General features: G+C 40.7%; 1 protein-coding gene across 1 annotated transcript in view; it reads left to right on the forward strand.

Moving 5' to 3' along the window:
* FRAS1 (Fraser extracellular matrix complex subunit 1) overlaps positions 1-20,961 on the forward strand; it is a 434,524-nt gene that overhangs the window by 249,479 nt on the left and 164,084 nt on the right. Inside the window, exons 21-27 of the mRNA XM_049104909.1 lie at positions 1,712-1,864; positions 2,104-2,250; positions 7,579-7,725; positions 10,558-10,698; positions 12,450-12,590; positions 14,291-14,428; positions 17,551-17,821. Coding sequence (XP_048960866.1) covers positions 1,712-1,864; positions 2,104-2,250; positions 7,579-7,725; positions 10,558-10,698; positions 12,450-12,590; positions 14,291-14,428; positions 17,551-17,821 — 1,138 coding nt within the window. The remainder of the gene's footprint in view (positions 1-1,711; positions 1,865-2,103; positions 2,251-7,578; positions 7,726-10,557; positions 10,699-12,449; positions 12,591-14,290; positions 14,429-17,550; positions 17,822-20,961) is intronic.

Genomic DNA, 20,961 nt, shown 5'->3' on the forward strand with positions numbered 1-20,961 from the left:
CAGATCTTGTTGATGCATGCCTGAGCCCAGAATTCTCTGTAAGTGCTGGCTTGAAAGAGGAAGAGGCTGCGACTTTTCAAATAATGGAGCCTTAAATCAGTAATGTTTTCAGGTTTCCACCCCTAGCACGTGGCCACTTATTCAGGTAATCATAAAATATGATCACCACAATTTGAACCAGAAACTTTTGGAGCTTTTGGAATCCCCCCTTTTGCTCCCGGCACTGTGAGGAGGGCGCAGAAAAAAGAGAACATTGTGTGGAAACCTTACACTAAGTCGGGGGAAGTAGCCCACTTATCCTCTTGCCCTCAATACAGTCATCGTTTTCCTTTATTATTTCCTGAAGGTCTGTAATGAGGATTGATTTGCCTCTTAGGAGATCAAGAATTGCTCCTAATACGAGCAAAAGGCTGCCCATAATGTGAAACTCCCAAAGTTCAGAGAAGGGGCAGGGGCTGTTCATTTATGTGCCCTCTTCATTTTGGGGAGGACACTTTTGGCTCAATTTCTGGAGTTGCTGTGCTGATCCCCAGATGGCTTCTCTTGGGGATGAGTGGCACGGGTGTGGGTCTGAGATCCACTTCTGCAGGGAACATGTCTCAGGTGGTCAGCAATTAAAAACTATCACTGAAGGTATAAAGACCTATTTTAACAGATTTCAGAGAACAGGCTGTTCCGTTTTATTGACAAGGATTTTTTAACCTAAATATTGCTCAAGATCACAATCTCTTTCTTTAAGACTCTGAACCAAACAAGACATCTCTGGTGCCTGAGTGGTTCATTAGCAAGTGCAAAGAATGCTTTGAATCCTCCAGGGAAAGACGGAAAGGCCTGTGGTTAGAGCTCTAACTTTCCATTTCCTAGGCCTTTATTCCTTTTCCATTTTGGTGGGTAATTCAGGATTTGTGGATTTTCTTCCATCTTTGGGGTAGAGGATGATAAACAAGACTTGAAGGGCAATTATCACTTAAATGAGGCAGAGGATGTTTTCACCATAATGGGGGGTGCACACAGTCAGGTTCCTGAATGAAAGAATGACTATTATATGGGTGAGAACGAGAGACCAGACAGAGTACCAGGTGATTTGTCTTAGAGCTTGAATCACAACTCATACAATAGAGCTTCTGTGAATTATGTATTGGGGCATGAAAATGACTTCTCAGCTGACAACTCTTCTTTGTAACTTTACCTCTATTTGAAGACGAACATTTTCCAGCAACTCAGCCCACTCCGTATCGACACCTGAGGCTGGTATGCTGACTCTGGAAGGCCAAAGTCCTGGCAAGGCAGCTTGTGGAGGGCACCGCATCCCCCTTAGGAGCACTGTGAATAGGGGCATGCTGGGCTCCAGTTCCCCGAACTCTTGGGGGAAATGTTGGTAGGATTGGCAGGACCATTGCTGTTAGTCTGACAATTCTATGCTAGCAAGAGTCTATCTGGTGCTGCCCTAGTACTTGAAGGTCGTTCCATTGAAAAGAGATGAAAATGTAATAGCCGTGCCTGGCCTGGCCATTTGCTAAAGACCTCAAACGCCCCGCTTATACAGGTCCCACATCTGTACCCCTGTTTCCTGAGATGTCCTGCCCTTGGGCTACTCTCCCGCCTTCTGCGCTGCCACAAGAGTAGTTGCAGTCCCTTCTGCCCTTTGGTGTGGTGCTGAGACCTGGCGCACTCATGCCTGTGCCTTCTGTGTGCCCCCCGCCCCTTGCAGACTGCCATCGTCTGTGCCGACGCTGCACCGCTCACCTCCACGATCCCGGCAGCACCTGCCTCCGCTGCCAGAACGCTCGGTACCTGCTGCTCGGTGACCACTGTGTTCCCGATTGCCCTTCCGGATACTACGCGGAGAGAGGAGCTTGTCAAAGTGAGTAAGTGCCGGTCGCAGGACCTGGCGGTGCCTTGTGAGCTTCTCTTTGGGGGCAGTAGTGAGAGAAGATTTGAACTTCCAGAGACAGAGGGAGGGAGGAGGCAGGAAGCTCGCCATGGGACAATAAACCAGATCAGCTAATGGTCGCAGGGCGGGCTTTTACGAATGCTTCTTGGGCTGCTTTGGAAAGGAGTTTGGCTACGTAGGTTCTCTCTGTGTCTCTTTTCCCTCTGCAGAATGTCACCCCTCCTGCAGAACGTGCCAGAGCACAGGACCCTTCTCCTGCACCTCCTGTGATGCCAACTTTGTCCTGTCCCACCTGGGCACCTGCACCACTGCCTGCTTCCCAGGGCACTATCTCGATGACAGCCATACTTGTCAGCGTAGGTTTTTAAAAATGAACTTTCTCTCCTTTCCTGCTCTTCTGGAGTCATTGAAGGAAATACAGAGTTCTTGCTTCTATAATCTCACTTGGTAGCCTTTATCTTTATAAAATAAAGTGTATCAACAAAGGCATATGGATGCCATTAGCAGGTCATAACGCAGACATCAGTCTAACTGGGAAGGCTAGGCTAGGGATCTCCTCTTCAAGTCCCAGCTGCATGATCTTAGGCCAGTCATTTAGCTTCTCTGTTCTCAGGTTATCTCACTTGAAAAGATAAAAATTGACCTATTGTATCCTTAGCAATTCAATTCCAAGATCCTGAGCAGGGAGTGGAGCTCATTCTGGTACACAACCAGCGACCCAAGCCCTTGTCTGGATTTAATTTGTTTTCTGTGTGTATTTGTTGAATATTGACAACGTGCAAGGCTTGACATGCTACAAAGCATTCGGTTTCTGTTCAAATAATCATTGTTTTGTCTTGCAGGAGAGTTACTTGCACTGATGTCTTATTTCTCAAATAAGTCAAAATATGATTAATTACTTGTGTCAGGCACAAATAAAGAGCTAGGATAAATTAAGGAAAGTGCAAATCTGAGTAGAAAAGAAATTAGAAAATCCTTCACAGATGAAGGAATATTTTTTGAGATGTGCTGAGGTGGCTTACTTTATTTCAATCACTGAAGTGTCATTTGCAAAAAAAATTGTTGTACTTTTTTCCTTTTGAAAATGATAGCTAACAAATACAGTGCTGGTATTTCAATTTTATGTCCTAGGAAGTACCATATTGAAGGAATTGTAGACTGGTTAGGAAGGTGGGCTCTGGACTCTGTGTGACTGAAGTTCAAATCCTACCTGCCACTTACTAGCTTTGTGACCTTGAGCAAGTGAATTAACTGCGAGGCCTTGTGGTTTGTTTTTGTTTTTTTTTTTTCTGTCAAAGGGTAATTATAATGGTACCTACATCTAATGCTCTTGCACTTAGCATGGACCCTAGCACAGAATAAGTATCAGTATAGATTAGTTATTGTTGTTGTCATCATCATGATCCAGAACGATAGGCAAATCAAGCAGTTAAAGATATTTATTTTTATAGATAGACAGATACTACTATTAGTTTACTGAGATGCTTGCAAAGATTTGCATTTGAAATGAATTTATGTGGAATTCATCATTTTGCATCATCCATTGAGATACCAGGGATAAAAAAAAGAAACAAAAACCTTTTTGGACCCATGAAAAATTTCTTTGCTTTTATAACAAAAACTTTGTTTAGTATATATCGACTGTCTACCAGTATCTGTAGATTCTCTAACATAAGAGACATGAATGAAATACTTGCATGTTCTGTTCAAGAGCAAGAGTGTATTGGTGGAGAAATAGTGATTTAGTGATAAATAGGCTCTTCATAGCAGTGGAATCACAGAAATAAAAGTTCAAAAGAAAAAGTAGAATCTTTTGTATGACGTATAGTCGACAAAAAAATGTTGCATTGAAATACTTCTTTCTGAGAAGCTTTTGCCTTGGTGCAAGGAGATCTCCACACAAATGCATTTGTTATGCTACCTCGTAAATAGGATTTCGTAGGCTATTTCAGTTAAATTAAGAATCTCCTAGACTTAGGCCTTTGCTAAAGCTTAAGTTTCATTCTTTCAGAGATGAATAAAGCATGCCCTTAAGTTGAGATACTTGAGTTTCTAGTATGTAAAAAAAAAAAAAAAATCAACAATGTTCCTTTCTAATGCTCATCATTATAGACAATTACAGGCCTGACAATTTTAGAAATGGTACAGTAAAGGGCTTTCAAGGAAATATAACCAGTATTAAGGGGAGGCATTAATAACTATATTATAGAAGAAAGTAAGAGCTGGAGAACTGTCTGGATTCTGGCTACAGAAACGTTTAGAAGTTACATACTCGTTCTAAAATTCAAGAATAATCAGTTGAAGCAGGAACTTTAAAAAAGAGATGATAAATGGAGTTCTCAGTACTTGAATCCATGGTGCTTTAGAGGTGAGGAGGAGAACTCCAGGATGGCCAGATCTGACCTTGTACCCTATGCAGAGATTCTTTCTCACTCCCCTTCAGAGGCTTCTACAGATGAGGAAGGAAGCCAAGTCCATTGGAGGAGGTGGTAGTTGTTTAGATGTTGAGTTCTTGCTCATAGGTCCTAGAACTCCCCTCTGGAGCAATATAGAGTAAGTCTCTTTCCTCATTCACCTGATTGCCTTCCATAGTTTGAAATTAACTATCATTTCCCACTTGCACTTTGCTTCTCCAGGCAAAACTAGAGCCAACAGAGTGTTTGAGCAGAAATGAATGACCCTCTCTGAGCTGCAGTAGAAAACAGGCCTATTTAAGAGGGAAGGTGGACTTCATAAGCTGTCCGGTCCCTTACCGCTTAATGAATGATAGTTATAGTTCATCTCTGCTTCCCTTACTGGCTTCTGATCCACTTACCACCGTCTTCACTGACCTCTTGGTACTTTCTGGGGTCCGGGACCTCAGAGAACTGCACCTGGGACTCCAGACGTAATCACACCAACCTGATTACTACCATGTGTGGTCTGAATATTCTAAGATAGAGAAAATGCTCTTACCCACATTCCTTTGGAGATGGAAGCTGAGAACCCAAGGGCATTGGTATGTGCAGAACTGCTTTGACTAAGACAAGGTCATTTGTGGATTGCTTTGGTGAGAGGTGAGGGGTTCAATGAAAGAGGAAGAAGGATTCAGATAGACATGGTGGAAGCTCCTTGTTCCTCGGTGTGACACTGCTGCATCCCTCCAAATCTCCATATAGTCTTCTAACATTTCAAAATGCTTGGCATGAACCCATTTGTTTCGGAAGCCAGTAGAGGGGTTGAATTATACTTTGAGGTTCTAAGATGCAATGAAAGATTGCATAGAAGGATTCAAGAATAAGAAGGTATGCAGACACTTGAGGAAGTAAACGACAGTTATCTTCCTGTCTAAACTGAGACAGTTATCTCAGTTATCTGGCAGGGCATTGTCCTGTCACTCTAAGCTAAGGAATTGGCATTTGGGCTTCATTTGCAGCTGTACAGGGAGGTCCAGCTGACATTTAGGTTATATGAAGGCTCTTCAGCTTAAGATTGTGTTTGTTTCTTTAGTAACCATATCACACCTTTAATAAGCTTTTAATCATCTAAAATTCTTGCATCATTTTTTATAGGAACTACCGTCTGAACAGGTCTCCTGTATCCTTTATTTATGCAATTAGTTACAGGAAATAAATGCAGGACTTTAGAGTTTTGCTTATTTCATTGGATTACTTTTAGCTTATTGTTCAACTAGCCAAAATTGAGTGAGTTGTTCTAGCTGGCGAAATTAAACTATGTGTGTATCTTATTAGGTGTATGTGGCATATGTAGATATTATTAGCATGATTTCTTTGCTTTAATTAAAGTTATTAATAAAAATGTCCATCAAGTAAAAAGTTAAGACTTCATCATAATATTCTACTGAGGGCATTTCTTTTACTAATTACAAAGGTTTACTGATAACTTTTTGAGTATGCATTTCAACCATTTTCAAATCCACCTACAACCACTAGACACCACTTCATTTTTGTATTTACAGGTTTATTTTTGAGATTTTTGTCAAACCCTTTGCTAAAATTAAGATATTAGCATATGTAAAAATTCTAGCCAAAAAGATAGAAGTTTAATTTCACATAAGTTTCCAAAAATTAAAATATTCTTTTCAAATTATTCTCAAACCATCTGTTTGAAAATCCAGTCTAGAATTCTTCTAAGATCTTTAATTACCAATCTACATATCTAATGAATATTTTATATCAATGACATTTCTTATAGCTGAAATGAGAGGACTTCCTTTTTTTTTTTTTTTTTTTTTAACCAGGAGGTAATTTTCTTGCACTGTGCCACACATTTTGATATCCTCTAGATCTAAAACTCTAAAACTCTAGATCATTCTCTGGATTTTTCCTCTGATATGTACTTGGAGAAAATTTCAGAATGAGGCAGAGATGCTAGCACTTGAATATATAACTACAATATGTGGCTTCTTTTATTTATGTGCAAATGTTTATTAAACATCCACAATATGAAAGATAAATAGTCAGGTGCTGGATACTATTATAAGGAATGAAACAAACCTGGCCTTTGCTTTCATGACGCTTAAAAGTTTAAAGGATACAGAAGTTAAATAATCATTTTAATGAAAATTATTATGTATGGCATGAATGAAATGTCTGGGGTGCTATAAGAGCAGTGACAGGGAGACTTACTCTAGACTGGAGAGTCAGGGGAGACCTTAAAGAAGTCACTGAAGAATAAGAGTTAAAGACAAGAGACTTGGAGATTATATTGAGAGGATTCAAATATGTGTATTAATATTTCTGGGTGGAAAGAATGGAGGGAGTGATGGAGGAGTAATATTTACAGAAATGGTGGCTGGAAATTTTCTAGGGTTAAAGAAAGATATGAGTTTATAGATGAAAGTATCCTCTGAAACCTAAGCAGTATGAATTAAGAAATTCATTCTTGTGGATACATGGAAAATCGAAGGCAAAGGGGTCAATTAGCAGGCTATGACAGTAGTCTAGTAGGAGATGATGATGGCTTGGATATATTGGCATGTATGGATGTAGAGAGAAGCATAAAGTTCTGGGAATTAGGTAGGAAAATTTGAATAAATGGGATCCAATGAGTGATTGGGATAGGAATGAGAGTAAGGGGGGTTGTCAAGATAGCCCCGAAAATTTCTAGCATAGACAACTGAACAGATGCAGAAATGCCAGTTGTTAAGAAAGATGGAAGTATGACCAGATTTGGAAATCATCCGTGAGTGCCTGAATTAATAAGCGGCTACTGAGAATTATAACCGGGTGAATCAGAAAGCCAGGCCTCCTTAAAGTTTTTTGCGGCTTAAAACATGGGATTTCCTGAGCTTCACAATAAAGTAGTTGTCTAATTTTAATCTTGGCATCACTCAAAAATGTGACTCCACATGAACAATAGGGGGCTTGATTCCTTAAGAAGTAAAGTTCAAATACATCTCTGGACTGTCATTCCAGAGATCTTGGAGTAAGTATAAATTCTGTTGCTGAATCACAGGGCAACTTGGATGTGGGATTTCCATTCTTGGATTTATAATTTATCTTCTCTGGAAAATAAGAATAACGTTTTCTGCTTCTGTTGATCACAGGGGAGGGTTATGAGCCACAATTAGAGCATAGGTTGGAGCGGAGCTTTGCTCCTGTGTAGCATCTGTTAAGGTTTGATCAGTACTTCAGTATTTGCAATGATAATTATCTGGTCATTTTCTTTTCCTATCTCCTCAGCATGTGATGCTGATTGTAGAAGCTGTGATTCACAGGCCAGCTGTACCTCTTGCCGAGATCCAAACAAGGTCTTGCTCTTTGGGGAATGTCAGTATGAGAGCTGTGCCCCACAGTACTTTCTTGACTTCTCCACCAAGATCTGCAAAGGTAAAGCTCTTCCAGAACTGTGCAATGATTCTTTTCCTCAGTGATCTCCCTGTACTGTAGGTGTCCAATCCTGTACATTGGGAAAATACTGTCATATGTTTCAGCTTTCTCTGATGATACCAAGAAGTCATCATGTATTATGAATGCATGTATGCAATTTATTTCCTTTTTTTGTATGTACTTTATTAAGAAAATATTTTTGAGCACCCACTATGTGCCAGATATTGTGCAAGGTTTTAGTAGCTAGACCAGACGTGGCAAACCAGAAATTCAGGTTGTATGTGGTCCAAGACTTAGAGGGTTTTTTTGGCCCCTCTAATGTTACAGTGTTTTAAAATTTTTAATTAATGCATTTTAAAATGTAGAAGACTTCATATACAAAAATTGATATTTTCTGTTTCTTTTGAAAAAGTCAGATGATCTGGCAATACTGGATTTGCATTTCCACGATGCAGCAGTCAGTTGGAGATGAGTAGTGGTTGTCCCTGTTGTGTGTTCAGATCACTACAGTCCCCACCATTCCCTCTTTTATCACACCAGGCCTATTGAGAGATTTACATTACCTTCCTAGGACCTAGAGGCACTTGCATATAAAACTCTAGATTGCTAGAACCTAAGCTTAATGAAGACAGAGATTGGGGTGCTTGGGTGTCTTGGTTAAACATCTGCCTTTGGCTCAGGTCATGATCTCAGGGTCTTGGGACCAAGCGCTGCATCATATTCCCCACTCAGCGGGAAGTCTGCTTTTCCCTCTCCCTTTGTCCCTCCCCCTGCTTGTGTGCTTTCTCTCTCTCTCAAATGAATAAATAAAATCTTAAAAAAAGATAGGGGTTGTATCTGATTGTTCATCTCTGTTTAACAGACTTAGGTGAGTAAAGACACAGTCCTGTGCTTGAGGAGTTTGTAAGGAGGCAATGTCAGAAACCTAGTACCTTGTTTTCTAGTGGTTGGAATTCTTGGGGCTTATGCTCGTTAAATGGCAGTGCTCAGCAAGGAGAACAGAATTTTCCTTGCTTTTCTTCCATTTTCTTCCTCCATCCCTCTATTCCACTTGTCTCCCATCTCTCCAGTTCTGCCCAAAAAGCTGGGCCTCAGATATGAAGGCCAAACATCTGTCAAGTGAGTTTGGGATGTTTTAAGGCTTTGCAAAATTGCATATTCTCCATTCCAAGAGATCCTACTCGTTGTCAACTTAGGTGGCCTCTGTGCTCAAGACCACGGAAGCTTTTATAGTTTTTCCCCTTCCAAACAGTGGTTGTCGATTTGCGGTGAAAAACAAGATTATCACAAATCCTCCATGTTGTAAATGATTTCACAACTATGCTGGCAGTTTTCAAGGCTCTACTTTAGTCATTCTCCCTCAGGACTGATTCAACCAAATAAATGAGTGAGATTAACTTTATATATCTTCTTGGAAGCATGTGTACTGCCTTGCACATTTACCTGCTTCTTTGGGACTTAGAAATACTGCATCAAGAAAGAGAGAGGTGACTAATGAGAAGTTTCCTTATTCTCAGCTGGTATGGTTGGTGGAGTGAGGGTGCAGAATGTTCTCTGAGAAAAACAGTTGGGCAGCAAAATATTTGTTAATCTGTTACTAGGTGCCAGGCACTGTGCTAACTTCTTTACATTCATCACTTCGTTTAATCTATGCAATAGCCTTATGAAATAGATACTGTTCTTATCTGTCTTACAGATAAGGAAACTGATGCTCAAATAATTTAAGGGAGGTATATAAGAGATGTAGATAAATAGTGGCTCAGCCATAGCTTCAGTAGAGACTTGGCTGTCTTCAAAACACAAGCACTTAACCATGTGGCATTGTCCCACCTTACATACATGAAGGACTTAGTTTACTGGCTGGAACTTTGGGTCTCAGACACGAATGTCCTGGCTGCAGGGATTGCCTGGGCCTTCAACAACCACAGCAACAGTAACAACCACTATAATAATCATAAGCACAGAAACAACAGTAGTGGCCCTGACATGCATGTTTCCTTGTGCCCCAGTCCTCAAGACAACATTAATAGTTCTTATGTTGAGCCTAATAATCTGTATACCTAATAATCCTCCTGGCTTATATGGGTGCACATCCAAGGCTGGAACCCATGGCACATAAGCCTCTTGAAGCCAGGGTCTGCCCACTTTCTACCCACCGTTCAGCACTGTGCTGAAAGGTGCTTATTGATAACATTACATAACATGTAAATGAGTCCATTCTACTGCTTTAAGGAGATCTTCTGTTATTTCTGTAAGCCCTTTCTTCCTGGACAGTTGCTTCATGTGCCATTTAATTCTCACATCATTGGTTCTTTCTGTTGGGTGGGTCAGCACCTGATTTTTGAGAAGTAGAGAATCAAGCAGCCGGTGATGGTGGAGGCAGCAGATGCATTCCTCGTTGAGTCTCTGACATCCCCTTACCTACGGAGCATTTGGACGAGGTCCAGATTAGGTTTGTGGAGGCAAATTGGCCCCTCCCTGTAATAGAGCAGGCTTTGCATGAAGACACCATGGCACAGGAATAAAGAACTCTGAGGCACATGGAATAATATTAAGTTAATCTGGCTCCTCAGCAGCCCTGCTGACAAGCAGGCTCTGCACAGGCATGGAGTGATCCTTGTACATGCCCGTGTCTAACATAATTAGGAAACACTAAACCTCAGAGAGGAGTTCAGGCTCCTACAAGCAGAAACCTCGTTAGAGCTCATTTATCTGACATCTGAATGTTGTCCTCACTTTACCCCTTGTCACTGCAGATGGTGTCCTCATAATTTAGTTGCTGGGACTGAGGGTGGACAGATGAAGGTGATCTAACATGGACTTCCTTTCTAGAGTGTGATTGGAGTTGCAATGCGTGCAGCGGACCCCTGAGGACAGACTGCCTGCAGTGCATGGATGGCTACGTTCTCCAGGACGGAGCCTGTGTGGAGCAGTGCTCACCGTCCTTCTACAGGGACTTGGGTCTCTGCAAAAGTAAGTGTCTATAGTCCCTGCTCTCTTCTCATCCACACTTCAGCCTTCTCCAAGTTTTCACTGTTCTGACAAGGAGTCTCTGGCAAATTTCCTTTCTGGCTTTTTTTTTTTTTAAGATTTTTTTTAATTTATTTTTTATTGGTGTTCAATTTACCAGCATACAGAATAACCCCCAGTGCCCGTCACCCATTCACTCCCACCCCCCGCCCTCCTCCCCTTCCACCATCCCTAGTTCGTTTCCCAGAGCTAGCAGTCTTTACGTTTTGTCTCCCTTTCTGATATTTCCCACACATTTCTTCTCCCTTCCCTTCTATTCCCTTTCACTATTATTTATATTCCCCAAATGAATGAGAACATATAATGTTTGTCCTTCTCCTACTGACTTACTTCACTCAGCATAATACCCTCCAGTTCCATCCACGCCGAAGCAAATGGTGGGTATTTGTCGTTTCTAATGGCTGAGGAATATTCCATTGTATACAAAAACCACAGCTTCTTTATCCATTCATCTTTCGATGGACACCGAGGCTCCTTCCACAGTTTGGCTCTTGTGGACATTGCTGCTAGAGACATCGGGGTGCAGGTGTCCCGGCGTTTCATTGCATCTGAATCTTTGGGGTAAATCCCCAACAGTGCAATTGCTGGCTCGTAGGGCAGGTCTATTTAACTCTTTGAGGAACCTCCACACAGTTTTCCGGAGTGGCTGCACCAGTTCACATTCCCACCAACAGTGTATGAGGGTTCCCCTTTCTCCACATCCTCTCCAACATTTGTTGTTTCCTGCCTTGTTAATTTGCCCCATTCTCACTGTTAAGATTTTATTTATTTTTTCATGACAGACACAGAGAGAGGGGGTGGGCAGAGACACAGGCAGAGGGAGAAGCAGGCTCCATGCAGTGAGCCTGACATGGGACTCGATCCTGGGTCTCCAGGATCACACCCCAGGCTGAAGGTGGTGCTAAACCACTGGGCCGCCGGGGCTGCCCTTCTTTCTGGCTTTTTATCCAATTTCTGGTTTCTTTGCTAAGAGCTTTTCTTCGTTGTAGTAAAAATGCCCCCTCTCTGCTCCTCCCATGCCCAAACATGATATTTTCTAAAACTTGAGGTCAGTGGGGTAATCTTGGGGGTAAATGGCCTCACAAACAGTTATGTTTTGATGACTTTTGGATCTCCTAGAGCATTGAACAGTCCTGTCCTCTGGATGGGGAGGTATTATACATGATGGACTGTATTATTCCACCATCTGTCTCCCGAAGCCCTGCATGTACCAGATGTCTTACCACCATCCTTCTAAGAAGTCCCACTCCCTTCAGCCTTGATTTAACATCACAAAATCTTCAGACCTCAAAATGCCCTGCAAGTGCACAGATGGCACTCCTGGGAACATGTTGGGGAGACTTTAATAACTGACTGGGTGAGTCAGGAAAGATGGACACTTGAGTGAAGCAAGAGAACCATGGACTAATTAATAATAATGATAATGGCTAGTAACTGTAGCTTCTAGGTTTGCCTAGTATTTTCCATTTACCTTGATCTTTGTCCAGCAAGCTGGGAGGGACAGTATGTGTCCACTCTCATTTTATAGGAGAGAGCATCAAGGCTCAGAGAAGTTGAATCTCTGATCCTAAATCATCCTGTTGGTAAGTAGAGTAGTCGCAACCAGAAGCCTGGCTCCTGACTCCTCATAAGGGCCAGGAACCCCTTCCCTTGGAAAGCTATACTGTTCTGTTGATTTGATTTTTGTCCATTAGGCTGTGGCAACCACTGTCTCCGGTGCCAAGGTCCCCATGAGTGTGCTCGCTGTGAAGGGCCATTTCTCCTGTTGGAAGGCCAGTGTGTCCAGGAATGTGGGAAGGGGTACTTTGCAGACCATGTAAATCGCCAATGCACAGGTAACTCGGAGACTGAGTCCTCTGGAAGAAAAATAAGGGCCACAAGTAAATCAAGTGTGTTGATTCTCAGGTAACAAAGAAGAATCTGGATGAGAAGTAGAATGGAAACACAGGGAGCTAGGCCTAAGAAATTGATGGCTTCCCCTGCACATCTGCCAAGTGCTGGTTAAATAGAATATAAAGTGCAGGCCAATAATTCTCTTGCATAAATCAATGTTGTCCCTTAGGTCTTTGTGGAAATGAGGCCAGTATTTTATGGAATGTGAGGCTTATGTTGAACTAAGAGCAGATACTCTTATTGATATGGGCATAGAATTTTCAGTGTGTAAACTAAATTACTGATGACCCTATTATTGGCCTAATATCCTTGAAGAGCAGGATTTCTGAGGACAATTTGGTGAGATGCATTGAACTTTTATTATTAAAGTTCAACCCAAAGTTTTAGTCTCCGTGTCTGTTGGGATATCCACGAGAGTTTCCTCAATTGGTTCTCATCATTTCCATTAAAACTTAATATCATATGCCCCACTTTGAAGAAAACCTGACACTTAAATAAAGCCATGACCCCTGCATGGCATTTTACATTTCACAAAATTCCTCCATCTGCATTATCTCATTTAATATTCACAATGACTTGGTGGTAAAAACACAGCAGACATTATGAATCCTGTTTCACAAGTGAAAAAAAAAAAAAAAAGAAAGACAATGGCTTGAGAATATTAATCAAGGCAACATAAAATCAGATATTCAACCCAAGTTTTCTGATTCCAATTCAGGGCCTTTAAAGTATATACCACTTCTGTATAATAACATCTTGATTAAGGAAGCAGAAAAATTAGGCAGTAAACACTCGATTTATAAAAGATTATTATTAACTTGACCCAAAGAAATAAATCTATGGTCCTTTTTTTTATATTTTATTTTTTAAAGATTTTATTTATTTATTCATGAGAGACACACACAGAGAGAAGGCAGAGACATAAGCAGAGGGAGAAGCAGGCTCCATGCAGGGAGCCTGATGTGGGACTCGATCCCCAGACTCCAGGATCAGGCCCTGAGGCCAAAGGCAGACGCTCAACCGCTGAGCCATCCAGGCATCCCTCCTATGGTCCTTTAATGAGCTTACTCTCCTCATGCATTTAAAATAATAATAATAATAATAATAATAATAATAATAGAGTAGCAGTGGTATTAGTAGTGTAGCTGAGGCCTTTTAAATGCCAGGCAGTGTTCTAGTCTCTTCACCTCATAACACATCCTCCCAACAGTTATTTGCATTAGGTGCTGTTACTATCTCCATTTTTAATAAGAGAAAATCACACCATAGATCATTAAAGGAACTTGCCCAAAGCGGACAGCTGGTAAGTGGTAGAGGAGGAATGGTACCGAGAAAGGGCCTGTGCTCTTAATCATTTTAAACCACCTCTCTTACAAGTCATTATGTTTAACTTTTTAAATAATCCATTTATGTGCAACATTTTCACATCACAGTGCATAAAACAAAGATGCTCTGCTGTATTCACTTTCCTTCTGAGGATAGATCTGCTCCCTGTGAAATTCTAGAGGAATTCCTTTTGCTGTAGTTGGGGGTCCTATGTTGCTTGTGCTGTCATGTCACTCTTTATTTCTCTGTCATTGGTGGACCTCACTGGTGACTATGCCTTTGGTGTGCCTCACTTACCGTGTCCTTTCTTTGACAGCCTGCCCCCGGGCATGCTTGCAGTGCAGCCGCCAGGACCAATGTCATCTCTGTGACCATGGGTTCTTTTTGAAGAGTGGCCTTTGTATTTCCAACTGCATTCCTGGCTTCTCTGCCCATTCTAATGAAACATGTACTGGTAAGTGCTTCTTGTCAGATGTTCTGGTGTAGGAACCTGTAATTTCTCCATGCAGAGACTGAGTTTGTAGATACAATTAGCTCATGTGATGTAAAATTCAGTCTCATTCTGGGAATGTTAACGAATAAGGGATTATTTATAGGACATGGACATTGGAGAAACTCAGCTTCTAAGATCTTTGGGAAAAAGAAACAATCTGTCCTTTAAAAATAACAACTATCAGAAGTTATGTTTCTGAACTACAGATATGTTGTAGAAAATTACATATATACATATAGATATAATTTATTATATAAATATATAATATATTTATTATATGTAAATATATTTATATATACATGTATATAACTTATTATATATAATTTACATTATATATAATTTATATAATTATATACATATATATAATTACATATATATTTACATATATATATATATATATATATATATATATATATACACACATACTTGTAGAGCTAATTATGCCAGGTGTCAATGGTGCATATTTTGTGGACATACTGGAGATAAATTGCAAATAAGTAACGAGTAGTGTGAGAAGCCTGCCCCATTAAGGTCACACATTTAAAGCAAATAGATTTCAAAATAAATAAATAAATAAAAAATAAAGCAAATAGATTTCAAGTCACCCATTAAGAGTAAGGTGGTGTATTAAGGGAATGGAGCTAGCCTTCTCCAATACATTAATGGATATATCACCTTAAACAACAAAAGCGAAGCAAATTTAAATTCACTCTTAATTTTGAATCCCCGAAGTTTTATAGATGAATGAACCTTGAGAGTTATACTATAGTTGAGCATTCCTCAGCTTTTGAGTGTCCTTCTCAATAATGTGAGGCATATTTTAACACCCATAGTCAATCACATTTTCTGTCTTTAAATTCCTGACCTCTAAAGATATTAAGACTTTCCCATGGGAAAAAGATATATTTGGCTTATTTTATTGGGATCCTTCTGGAAACCCCAAGTACATGAGAATCAGCCTACTCCTCTTGGGACATAGTACAAGTCAACTTGTGAAAACGAATTTCATTTTCATTAGAGTATCTTAAAGTGAAAGTAGTCCCCTTGAAATTTGGCATTCCCAAACTGTCCTGACTGACCTACTTGTAGAAGGAAACACTAGCAATGAAATCCAGGCAAAACAGCTTGCAGGAGACAGGATGAATTTCACATCATGATCAGATATTCATCCATCAGATGTTTCCTATGGACAAAGATGGTAAAATTTTAAAACAAAGTGGGTATACTTCATATGAATTCTGAATATAAGTCACTGATAATCATACTGTTCGAGCAAATGATATCAGACCCTTGCTTTTTTTCTTACCCTTAATGGGTCTGATGGTCAGATGTGATCAAAGTATTAGGTTGGGACTGTGGTTCCCAACTTGGAAGTCCATTAGGGTTGCCTGAGGAGCTTGTAAAATCAATAAGGTTCCCACTCCAGAACATCTAAGTCAGAATCTCTGATGGTGGAGTTTAAGTGTCAGTACTGTTTTAAAAGGGTCCTATATGATTCTTTTTTTTTTTTTTTTTTAAATGATAGTCGCACAGATTGAGAGAGAGAGAGGCGGGTCTCCAGGACCACGCCCTGGGCCAAAGGCAGGCGCTAAACCGCTGTGCCACCCAGGGATATATATGATATATATGATTCTTTATTATTATTATTGAGATATAATTCACATACCATAGAATTCACTCTTTAACATATACAATTCTGTGGTTTTCAGCATATTCACAGGGTTAAGCAATCATCACCACTCTCTAATTCCAGGACATTCTATTCTTCCAAAAAGAAACTCAGTAACCATTAACAGTTTCTATGCTTGCCCCAGTCTGAGGCAGTCATTGATCAATGTTCTGTTTCTGTGGGTTTAGCTCTTCTAGACATTTCACATAAATGGAATCATACAGTATGTGGCCTTTTATGTCTGGCTTTTTTCACTTGGCAATAATATTTTCAAGGTTCCTCTACATTGGAACACTTATCACCAACTACATCATTTCTTTTTACAGTTGAATAATATTCCATTGTATGAATATACCGTATTTTGTTTATTCATTCCCCCAATTAATGGACATTTGGGTTGTTTTCACTTTTAGGCTATTATATATAACTGCTATGAACATTTACGTACACGTTTTTATGTGGACATATGTGTTTAGTTCTCTTGGGTATATGCCTACGAGTAGAATTATTGGATCATAGGGTAGCTCTATGTTTAATTGTTTGAGGAACTGCCAAACTGCACTATTTTACATTCCCACCAGCAATGTGTAAGATTTCTAATTCCTCCACATCCTCAGGAATAAGTTTTATTGCCCTTCATCATGACCGTGAGGTGGTATCACATTATGGTTTTGAGTGACATTGAGCACCTTTTCATGTACTTATTGGCCTTTGTATATCTTCTTTGGAAAAATGCCTATTCAAACTCTGCCTATTTTTGAATTAGGTTACTTGTCTTTTATTGAAAAATAAGATTTTTTTATATATATTTTGGATACAAGTCTCTTTTCAGATATATAATTTGCAACTATTTTCTCCCACTCTATGGATTGTCCTTTTCACTTTCTTACCAGTGTCCTTTGAAGTACCTTGGTCCAATTTATCTATTTTTTTTCTTTTGTCATGCATGCCTTTTGTGTCATATCTAAGAAAGCATTGCCTAATTTAAGATCTCATAGATTTTACACAGGGCAGCCCTGGTGGCTCAGTGGTTTAGCGCCACCTTTGGCCCAGAGCATGATCCTGGAGACCGGGGATTGAGTCCCACATTGGGCTCCCTGCATGGAGCCTGCTTCTCTCTCTGCCTGTGCCTCTGCCTCTCTCTCTCTCTCTGTCTCTCATGAATAAATTTTAAAAAAAAATTTTTTAAAGATTTTATACTATATTTTCTTCTAGAAATTTACATTTTAACCTTGAGAATCTGTTATTTTCATATGCACTCCGGGTGAGAATCACTGGATTAGAAGGAGGCTTATGGTGCACAATAGCCTAGAGTCTCATTTCTGAACAAACATTACGAGTCTATTTATTTAAAAAAAAATACCCTTATTAGTGAATGAACCGAATCTGATCTTTGGACTTGTATATTTTCTAGGCAAAATATATACTCCTAGTCTTCATGTGAATGGTTCTCTCACCCTTGCAATTGGTTCAATGAAGCCACTGGATTTTCCCCTTCTGAATGTCCAAGACCAGGATGGCAGGATGGAAGACCTCCAGTTCCATGTTGTGAGCACTCCCACCAATGGTCAGCTAGTGCTCTCGAGGAATGGAAGAGAAGTTCAGCTTGACAAGGCTGGCCATTTTAGCTGGAAGGATGTAAATGAGAAAAAAGTACGTTTTGTGCACAGCAAAGAAAAACCCAGGTGAGTCAGTGTTCTGTTGTTCTCCTCCTGCCTCCTTTCAGTGCTCTGCACCCCTTCCCGTCTTCTTAATAGCTATCCCTTCTCTTCTGGGGAAGATCAATACTCCACAAATGCCACCACTTTCAGTTGCCTGTCATCATTTCACTGTAATTGCTCCGAGAGTTTGCTTCTGTTAGAGGCATTTTCATTTTATCACGTAATTATGGGTAATTCTCTGATGTGACAGGAAAGTTCCTCGTACAATTACTCAGTATTTTCGGCCCAGCAAAAAAACAAAACTGGTTATCTATGTAGATTGCTACAGCTGCTTCTTCCACATCAGGGTGATATACTAGGAGTGAGCAGTGGCTATAAGACGGAGCACATACTTTTCCAAGTGTTATATGGTTCCTAGAATTCCAGAGTTGGAGGGAGGCTAAGAGTCACAACTTTTTATTATCCACTTTATAGGATTAATTGTGGTTAATTTTTAAGCCTGCTCCAGTTTTCCTCTGATGCCTAGCACACTCTTGGCTGTCTTCCTCACCCCAGCTGACATATGCTTCAGGAATGCAATTGAATGTTAACACTAACCCAAGCAAATAGAGTCATATAATTAGCAGACTAAATCTGCTAAACCGAAATCAGAGAATGTACCCCAAAGATTAGCCTTGTGGATTATCCTTTACCCAGCTCTGCTTCATTGGTGCAGATAATTCTAGTGTTAGCAATGGGTTGAAATATTTACAGTGAATATTTTCTACCATCACCACTAGAGAATTTTTTTTTTTTTTTTTTTAAGGTTTGAGCTAGGAGATAGGTGAGGAGAAAAGAGATGGCACTTTCCCTATTGCAGTTGAGAGCCAGAACCTCAAAACATCATCCTATAGGAATAAGAACAACTGATAAATACTGAGTGCTGACTGCGACCCAGGCATTGTATTAAACACTTCATGTGAACTATGTATATTTATGTTCCTGGGGTATAGATAGGGAAACAGCCTTCAGAGTATAAGCAAAGCCAAGTCTCCAATCCCTGGCTCTCTGACTCCACAACCCATGCCTTTAGCCACTATATTTCTGCCTCCTTTAGTATTACTAAGAATAATGGGCATGCTTCCATCCTCAAGGGGCAAAAGATCTTGTCACAGAGACATGTTGCTACAGAGGTGGAGCTTAAAACTCTGGCATCTGATACCATAGAATCAAGCTTCAGATTTATGCTCCAAATCCTGCATTCATTTTGCTTCAAGTATAGTTCTTAATTGTTTGCATCACAGGCATGCGCGCACACACACACACACACACACACACACACACCCCCCACAGGCCTCAATACCTGTAGTCCTTTACCTTGGAATCTTGTGAACAGCAGATAAAGTTTGTAAAGGCTCTAAGACAACCAAAGCTATTCCTCTTGTCTGTCACCTGGCCCCACAAACTTACCTAGATAACTGTCAAAACATTCTGAAGATCTATGAATTTGACCTGAGATTTAAAGAAAGAATAGCTGGAATGCTACAGAGAATAAAATAAGAATAAAGTGGGGAAGGGGAACTACAAGTAGCTGGGCTGAGCAGTGAAAGCCTCCAGGGCAGAAAAGCCCAGCCATAGAGAAAGTGGGAAAATCCGCACCGGAGTTTTCCCTGGTGGAAAAGTGCTTAGCAGAGAAATTGGGCAGAATCACAGGAGGGACAGTGAAGCCTCAAGATTCCCGGAGTCACTATAAGAGGAGGGACACTGGGGGAAAAGTGCACCACAAATCGGGATCCAATATGGGTAAAGTCCTGGAGTGGAGCAGCCCTCCAGGGCATTTGGGAGAAGCCAGTCGCTTAGGCAGGCCAGCTCTGGATGGAGGTGGCTGTGCCCCGTTCTCTTTGGGAGAGGTGGCTCCCCGGGAGTGCAGGTCCAGTGGCACAGGACCCTGGATCCCAGGGCAGCCAAGTGGACAAAGCCAGTGATCCTGCATTCCCCCTGGGACAGGTGGAAGCAGGGAAGGCACAGGACAGTGAGGACTCTCCTGCTGCTGGGTGCACCCTAACTGTGCAGATCAGCGCACCTGCACTGCCCCGGGAGCATCTGGGCCAGTGCGGACTGGGAGACTGCTGGTAGTTACTCGCAGGAAGCTCAACTCCAGAGTGGAGATCTGGCTACTGCCATTGTTGGTTTTCCTTCTTGTTTCACCTTGGATGGGGTAGGGCTGCCAGGGAACAGAGGCCTCATGGGATCAACAGCTCCCACTGAGCCGGCACCTGACAAGGGGTGGGGCATCTCCGCCCAGGCACACACACCTGAGAATCAGCACAGCAGGCCCCTTCTCCAGAAGATCAGCTGAAAGAACAAGGGAAGAGCAAGTTTATTGACCAAGCAGTGCTGGAAAGCTCCAGGACTGAGGGAAAATAGTATATAGAAATAGAGGGACCTTTTTTATTCCTTTTTCCATTATGACTCATTTTTATATGAGACTAAAAATTTCCAGTATTTTTTCTCTTTTCCCACCTTAACTACAATATTTTATCAGCTCTTCATTTTTAAGTTTTTTCCTTGACTTTCATATTTCTACAATTACATGTCTAAGATATATTTTTCACTTCTGCATTCCCTTCAATGTATTCAATTTAATTTTGGTAGATAGATACACGGGTTTTTGTTTTTTCTCCCTTTTTTTGTTTTACAATGGTGGAAGTTAGTACTTTCTAAAACACGACCAACATACACCTAGAACCAAATGGAACATCATGTTGGTTCATTCTGTGAGATTATATTCTCTCTTCATTCCCATTCTGCCCCCCCCTTTTAAATTATTTGTTTTTGTGCTCAATGTTGGGGCTTTCGATAAGTATTGCTGGTTTATATAAATTTGGAATTGAGCACCTTCTACCGTACAGAACAAAACACACTCAGAACCAAGAGGATGACCCTCTGGGACACCTCAGGTAGACTACATTCTCTCTCCACTACCACTTCCTCACCACCACCATCCCCACCCCCCCCTTTTTTTCTTTTTTTTTTACTCCTTTTTTTTTTTTTTTCTTTTTTCTTCTTCTTCATTTTTGGCTTTTTATTTTTGCTACTTTGTTTTAAAATTTGTTTTTCACTTTAGTGGTCCTTTTTTTTTTTTGTTCTGTTCTTCTTTTTCTTTTATTTTCTGGTCTCTGACC

The sequence above is a fragment of the Canis lupus genome, chromosome 32 (genome assembly GCF_003254725.2).
Source record: "Canis lupus dingo isolate Sandy chromosome 32, ASM325472v2, whole genome shotgun sequence".
NCBI classification, from domain to species: Eukaryota; Metazoa; Chordata; class Mammalia; order Carnivora; family Canidae; genus Canis; species Canis lupus.